General features: G+C 49.5%; 1 protein-coding gene across 1 annotated transcript in view; it reads right to left on the bottom strand.

The window, feature by feature from the left end:
• The window catches only part of LOC311315418 (low-density lipoprotein receptor-related protein 1-like), a gene marked incomplete at both ends in the record, with an annotated part of 167,056 nt that overhangs the window by 13,564 nt on the left and 145,992 nt on the right, over window positions 1–7,500 (bottom strand). The window contains 5 exon segments of the mRNA XM_084446088.1: window positions 325–465; window positions 3,497–3,673; window positions 3,844–3,963; window positions 4,407–4,513; window positions 4,660–4,838. Coding sequence (XP_084302214.1) covers window positions 325–465; window positions 3,497–3,673; window positions 3,844–3,963; window positions 4,407–4,513; window positions 4,660–4,838 — 724 coding nt within the window.

Here is a 7,500-nt window from a genome sequence, read left to right as displayed (position 1 = left end):
ACGATATTATACCAAGAAGCGTGGCATCCCTAGTGTGTGTGTATGTGTGTGTGTGTGTGTGTGTGTGTACAGGTGTGTACAGGTGTGTCTCTCACCGATAGGAGACAGGGTCGGTGTGTGTGTGTGTGTGTGTGTGTGTGTGTGTGAGTGTGTGTGTGTGTGTGTGTGTGAATAGTCTCTCACCGATGGGAGACAGGGTGGGTGTGTGTGTGTGTGTGTGTGTGTGTGTGTGTGTGTATAGTCTCTCACCGATGGGAGACAGGGTGTGTGTGTGTGTGTGTGTGTGTGTGTGTGTGTGTGTGTGTGTGTACAGGTGTGTCTCACCGATGGGAGACAGGGTGGGGGTGGGGAGCTCCACACAGGTGCCGTTGTCCAGCGTGCGTCCGTTGGGGCAGGTGCAGACCGGACCGCTGGGGCTCAGCAGACACAGCCACTCACACTTCTTCCTGTCACACGGGTTCGTCACTGAGAGAGAGAGGGAGGGAGAGAGAGAGAGAGAGAGAGGGAGGGAGAGGGAGTGAGAGGGGGAGGGAGGGAGGGAGAGAGAGAGAGAGAGAGAGAGAGAGGGAGGGAGAGATGGAGAGAGAGAGAGGGAGGGAGGGAGAGAGAGGGAGAGAGAGAGAGAGGGGGAGGGAGAGAGAGCACAATGTTACTGTGTGAACAGCTGAAACAATGCAAACGATAACGATTTCATGTTAGGGTCTGTGTTGAAGATCCCTGATGAAGACCTATGAAGGTCGCAACGCGTTGGTCTTTTAATTGTTCACATATTTGCCGTCCGTTTTCTTGTAAACAAGCAAGCCTGGCAAAATGGATCAGTTCGAGGAGATGCTAGTGGAGCAGGTTCGCAAATACCGGCGGCACCTGTACGATGCAAAATCAAAAGAATTTAAAAAAAGAAATGTGCCTTTGAATTCATGGAGGGAAATTGCTGAGGTAATGAATGCTGATGTGAATGATGGCATTGTTTTGGGCCAGATTATTTTTGGAAATCTAATCTAATGAAACAAAACTTAATTTGAAAACTAGCAAAAGAAGATCTTTTCCTGAATTTAAATCCCAGTGTCATATGCAAGCAGGAAAGTGATAGTGCCATCTAGTGTTGAATGTGTATAATTACATGGCCTGCGCAATCGGCCGCTGTACCATGAATGACTAGCGTGTGCGTGAGATGACGCACAGATGCACACACGTGTTGACGCAGAAGCATAAAACAAGCTTAAGTCTGAAGAGCTGCATTTTTTACACCTACTTGTTTTTGAGAGACTTTACCTACAGTATGCAGCGACCTTGACAAACACAACAAAGGGTCTGAGTCCATGTTAGCGCGTGTTCATGTTGCCGTGTGTCCGTGTTAGCGTGTGTCCGTGTTAGTGTGTGTCCGTGTTAGTGTGTGTCCATGTTAGCATGTGTCCATGTTAGCGTGTCCATGTTAGCGTGTGTGTCCATGTTAGCATGTGTCCATGTTAGCGTGTGTCCATGTTGGCGTGTGTCCGTGTTAGCGTGTGTCCGTGTTAGCGTGTGTCCGTGTTAGCGTGTGTCTGTGTACGCGTGTGACGTGTTAGCGTGTGTCCGTGTTAGCGTGTGTCTGTGTTAGTGTGTCCATGTTAGCGTGGGTGTCCATGTTAGCGTGTGTGCCAATGTTAGCGTGTGTCCCTGTTAGCATGTGTCCGTGTCCAGGTATGTGTGCTTGTCCAGGTGTGTGTGCGTGTCCAGGTGTGTGTGCGTGTCCAGGTGTGTGTGCGTGTCCAGGTGTGTGTGTGTGTCCAGGTGTGTGTGTGTGTCCAGGTGTGTGTGAGTGTCCAGGGGTGTGTCCATGTCCAGGTGGTTGAGTGTCCAGGGGTGTGTCCATGTCCAGGTGTGTGAGTGTCCAGGTGTGTGAGTGTCCAGGTGTGTGTGAGTGTCCAGGTGTGTGAGTGTCCAGGTGTGTGTGAGTGTCCAGTTGTGTGTGCGTGTCCAGGTGTGTGTGAGTGTCCAGTTGTGTGTGCGTGTCCAGGTGTGTGTGCGTGTCCAGGTGTGTGTGTGCGTGTCCAGGTGTGTGTGTCCAGGTGTGTGAGTGTCCAGGTGTGTGTGCGTGTCCAGGTGTGTGTGCGTGTCCAGGTGTGTGTGTGTGTCCAGTAGGGCTGCTCGATTAATCGGATTTTAATCTAGATTACGATTTGGGCTGTCAACGATCATTAAAACTAAATAATCGCCATAAAACGATTTAGCACAAATCAAGTGCACCCTACACTGCAGAGCTATACTGTGCTTGACCCCTCCCCCACCCCCCAAAGCCCCAAAACAAACACTTCAAAGCGAGACGAGTTGTCAAGCGAGGCGCACGCATGCTCCTCTCGAACAAAACACGACAAGAAGAAGATTATGGCAGCAGAACGAGAGGTGGACAAGACGTCAGTGGTGTGGAAACACTATGGGTTCGCGGAGACAGATTTGGACCAAGTTGACACGGTGTGTAAAATTTGCTACACAGTCGTAGCTGCCCCTCAAAGTAGCCCTTCTCAGTCCCGTTGTCGCATTCCGCTCACTCATGCCAGACAACAGTCCTTTGCCGGTCCATTCACTTTGCCGTCAAAATAAATCGGTGTCGGCCTATTTAGGAGAGGCGCTCATATTTACAAGTGTCAGATAAACATGAAACGTCACTTACCTAAGCAAAAGGGTCTATTTTAACAAATGCTGGGTTTTGAAGCCTCGGCGCTACCATTAAATAACTTATTTAGACGCGTTCTGTCCGAGTGAAATTATTTTTCCGAGGTAGTCTTCTGTGGTGGTGGCGGTGCTTTGAAGCTTCTTTATTTATCAGTTTTGGCACTTTTATTTTATTTATTTTCAAGGTCAAGGTTCACTATTTGTCTCCCAAAGAACATTGTTAAAAAGAAAAGCCACTGTCAACATTTAATAAATTAATTGTTATCAGTCAATAATTTGATTTGTTGAGAAAATGTTAAAACTTTTGATTAAAAAAAAAAATTCAATGAATAATCGTGTTTAATAATCGTGATCTCAATATCAATCAAAATAATCGTGATTATGATTTTTGCCATAATCGAGCAGCCCTAGTGTCCAGGTGTGTGAGTGTCCAGGTGTGTGTGAGTGTCCAGGTGTGTGTGAGTGTCCAGTTGTGTGTGCGTGTCCAGGTGTGTGTGCGTGTCCAGGTGTGTGTGAGTGTCCAGGTGTGTGTCGGTGTCCAGGTGTGTGTCCGTGTCCAGGTGTGTGCGTGTCCAGGTGTGTGTGTGTCCAGGTCTGTGAGTGTCCAGGTGTGTGTGCGTGTCCAGGTGTGTGTGTGTCCAGGTGTGTGAGTGTCCAGGTGTGTGTGAGTGTCTAGGTGTGTGTGTGTCCAGGTGTGTGTGCGTGTCCAGGTGTGTGTGCGTGTCCAGGTGTGTGTGTGTCCAGGTGTGTGTGTGTCCTGGTGTGTGTGTGTCCAGGTGTGTGTGTGTCCAGGTGTGTGTGTGTCCAGGTGTGTGTGCGTGTCCAGGTGTGTGCGTGTTCTCACTCTCTGGCTGTTTGTTGCGGTGGTACAGCAGGATGTCGGTGGCGTGGTTCATGCCCGTGGTCAGGTTCTCCATGGGGCCTTTGCCGAACTTGTTGACTCGGAAGACAAAGTTGTTGACGTAGGTGACCCCGTAGATGTAGTCCTCAAACACGTCGATGCTGAAGGGGTGATGGAGCTCTGTGGAAACCAGAGGACAGTCTGACCACTCAGCAACAGTCATCCCCTGATAAAACTCACCTTCTAACCAACATGATACTGATATAAATATATCACAATCGGTTTTCAATGGACACATTAGTAAAGGCCTGTGGTGTTAAGCGCCGTCCTGGAGCCCAGAGCCACTCAACTGTTCTTGATGCTGGACACGGCGACCACGGGGTCACTGCCGTTAAGACGCACGCTGCCGATCACAGACAGCTTGGCGTCAGCCCAGTACAGACGCTCGTTAAAATAGTCCACCGCCAGGCCTGCGAGAGAGAGAGAGAGAGAGAGTGAGAGAGAGAGAGAGGGATGGAGGGAGAGAGAGAGAGGGAGAGAGAGAGAGGGAGAGAGAGAGAGAGGGAGAAAGAGGGAGAGAGAGAGAGGGAGGGAGAGGGAGAGGGAGAGGGAGAGGGAGAGGGAGAGAGAAAGAGGGAGAGAGAGAGAGAGAGAGAGGGAGGGAGAGAGAGAGACGGAGAGAGAGAGACGGAGAGAGGGAGAGAGAGGGAGAGAGAGAGACGGAGAGAGAGAGACGGAGAGAGAGGGAGAGAGAGAGAGAGACGGTCAGAGGGAGAGATAGTTATTAGTGTCAGTCCTACTCCTAGGCATAGAGTAGGCCTACCAAAGCATTAGTAAACAGTAAGTGTGTGTGTTTGTGTGTGTGTGTGTCCGCGCATGTGCGTGTCTGTGTGTGTGTGTGTGTGTGTGTTACCTGTGGGCCACTGGATGTTGTCCTGCACCAGCGTCTCTCTCAGTGTCCCGTCCATGGCTGCCGTCTCTATCTTGGGGTGGTTTCCCCAGTCTGCCCAGTACATGGTTCTGATGGGAATACACACCCAGTCAGACACACACACACACACGCACACACACAGGCGGTATCCCTCCACACTGCTCCCCCATCCACCCCTCCCCCTCCCCTCACCCTCTCTGGGGGTCCACCCCGCCCCCCTCCCCCCCCCCCTCACCCTCTCTGGGGGTCCACCACGATGGCGTAGGGCTCGTCGATCATGCCTGAGATGAGGGTCTTGCGGTGGCGTCCGTTCATCTGGGCCACCTCGATGACGTCCCTGCCGGAGTCGGTCCAGTAGATGTTCCCGGCCACCCAGTCCACCGCCACGCCCCGGGGCATCTTCAGGCCCGGGATCTGGACCAGGACGGCACAAGAGTTACCAGGGTCAGTAACCAGGGCGGGTCAGTTACCAGGGTGGGTCAGTTACCAGGGCGGGTCAGTTACCAGGGCTGATCAGTTACCAGGCGGGTCAGTTACCAGGGCAGGTCAGTTACCAGGCGGGTCAGTTACCAGGGCAGGTCAGTTACCAGCAGGGCTTAAAAACGAAATTATTTTTCAATCGGTTCGCTCCGAGCAGAACCAGAATATTTAACGTTTCCGTTCTCGTGTTCCGCCACCAACATAGCGTTCCTGAACCGGTTAAGAACGAAAAATAACGTTCCGTTCACCGTTCCGGGGGTGTTAGCCTAAGACTCTATAGTCCTACAGTATTTCTTGTACAAATATTTTATTGTACTGTTGCTGCAAGCTATTTTATTCTGCGCCTGTAGGCCTATTGTTTGTTTTTATTTCGTTTTATAATGTTTTATGTTATTTATAAATAATTAGTCACCTCATTCATTCATCTGCACAATCCCTATTGTTTATGCTGCCTTCCTTTTGTATGGGAGCTCCGGATTTGGCGCCTATACGCGTAATACGTAGCCTATCGTCTGACATCCGCGGTCTTTAATATTATAGTCATTTAACTTATGCTATTCAATGATCAGGGTTGCACGGCACATTGTCACTAAAGTGTGCTCATATTAATTAATGTAGCCTAATCATTTGGTTTGTGAAAGTCAAGACGTGACAGAAATCTGTGCAACAATAGGCTATGACTAGATTCCAAGAGGCGCGCTCGCTTTCACAGCCTAATTGCCGAGTTGAACTCTGAAGGAGGCAGACCATTAAATTCGCAAAACATAGGTTTATGCATACTAGTATACATCCAAGCAACTGTACTCCGTGTTTTAAATAGCCAAACCATACTTGGAGCGAGATGCGCAACGAGTGAAAATTGGCTTCCGCTGAATGTTGGTTATAAAGATAGAGGAACTTTATAGCAGACACGCAGGTCCATATAAAACATTATATTTGCACAGTAGGCAGGTCCATATAAAACATTATATTTGCACAGTAGGCTATTGTTTCTTTCACTTTATTATTTGCATCATTCTTTGTGGACCAATGTTGGAATAAATTTGCCTTCGAACGTTATTGCCCTCTCTGACATCCGCGGTCTTTATGTGAAATCTCGTTTTAGCCTACTGAAACATTACAGGCTATAGGCTAGCCTACTCTTCTTCAATTAAACAAAATAAATCACATTGATATCTTTGCTAAGTACTAAGCTGTAAGGACAGGCTGAACTACTGTTTTGCACAGGCAAACAAAGGAGTGTCACAGCCCTGCGCAACGCATGCAAATTGGCTGCCGCTGAGTGGTTGGGAAACATCAAGAATAGTCATGCATCTTAGCTTGCAGAGTTTGAGAAACATCCTCAATTTTTCTAAATAGCACTTGTTGTAGAAACTTGGGAATCCTGTTTTTAGACTATTCATGTAATCGGTTACAAAACCACCGTCTAGTCGTCAGTGAAAATAGTCGCTGCGCACATCCCTAGTCTGAACTAGGCTATGGTGTGTTGTTGTAATATCTAAATCTCTTCATTTCGCTAAGCAAGCATTTAAGATCCTGACTGTGAAATAACAGATTTAGGGGCCTAGGCTACATTACAAAAACAGGACAAGATGTAGGCTACAAATTTAATTAATTTAATTTAGCCTATTCGGCCATAAAAGGCTCAGCTTTATTATTTTTTACAATTATTTTTAAGTTATATAGGCCTACTACAAAGAACGAAAAAATAACGTTATTAACCGGTTTTAAAGATTTCAAATTAACGTTTCTGTTCTGGAACAATTAAAGACCATTTCGTTTTCGTTCCCGTTTCTGTTCCTCGTAAAATACCGTTCGTTTTCGGTTTTCGTTTCCGTTCCTTGAACCGGTTCGGAGCCTTGGTTACCAGGGCAGGTCAGTTACCAGGGCAGATCAGTTACCAGGGCAGATCAGTTACCAGGGCAGGTCAGTTACCAGGCGGGTCAGTTACCAGGCGGGTCAGTTACCAGGCGGGTCAGTTACCAGGGCAAATCAGTTACCAGGGCAGATCAGTTACCAGGCGGGTCAGTTACCAGGCGGGTCAGTTACCAGGGCAGGTCAGTTACCAGGCGGGTCAGTTACCGGGGCAGGTCAGTTACCAGGGCGGGTCAGTTACCGGGGCGGGTCAGTTACCAGGGCGGGTCAGTTACCAGGGTCAGTTACCAGGGTGGGTCAGTTACCGGGGCGGGTCAGTTATCAGGGCGGGTCAGTTACCAGGGGTGGGTCAGTTACCATGGCGGGTCAGTTACCGGGGCGGGTCAGTTATCAGGGCGGGTCAGTTACCAGGGCTGGGTCAGTTACCGGGGCGGGTCAGTTACCAGGGCGGGTCAGTTACCAGGGTCAGTTACCAGGGTGGGTCAGTTACCAGGGCGGGTCAGTGACCAGAGCGGGTCAGTTACCAGGGGTGGGTCAGTTACCAGGGCGGGTCAGTTACCGGGGCGGGTCAGTTATCAGGGCGGGTCAGTTACCAGGGGTGGGTCAGTTACCAGGATGGCACAAGAGTTACCAGGGCGGGTCAGTTACCAGGGTGGGTCAGTTACTGGGGCGGGTCAGTTACTAGGGCGGGTCAGTTACCAGGGCGGGTCAGTTACCGGGG

The sequence above is a fragment of the Borostomias antarcticus genome, assembly GCF_949987555.1.
Source record: "Borostomias antarcticus genome assembly, chromosome: 11".
Classification (NCBI taxonomy): Eukaryota; Metazoa; Chordata; class Actinopteri; order Stomiiformes; family Stomiidae; genus Borostomias; species Borostomias antarcticus.
Note: the sequence above shows the minus strand (reverse complement) of the source record. Positions and strands in the feature narration are given on the sequence as shown.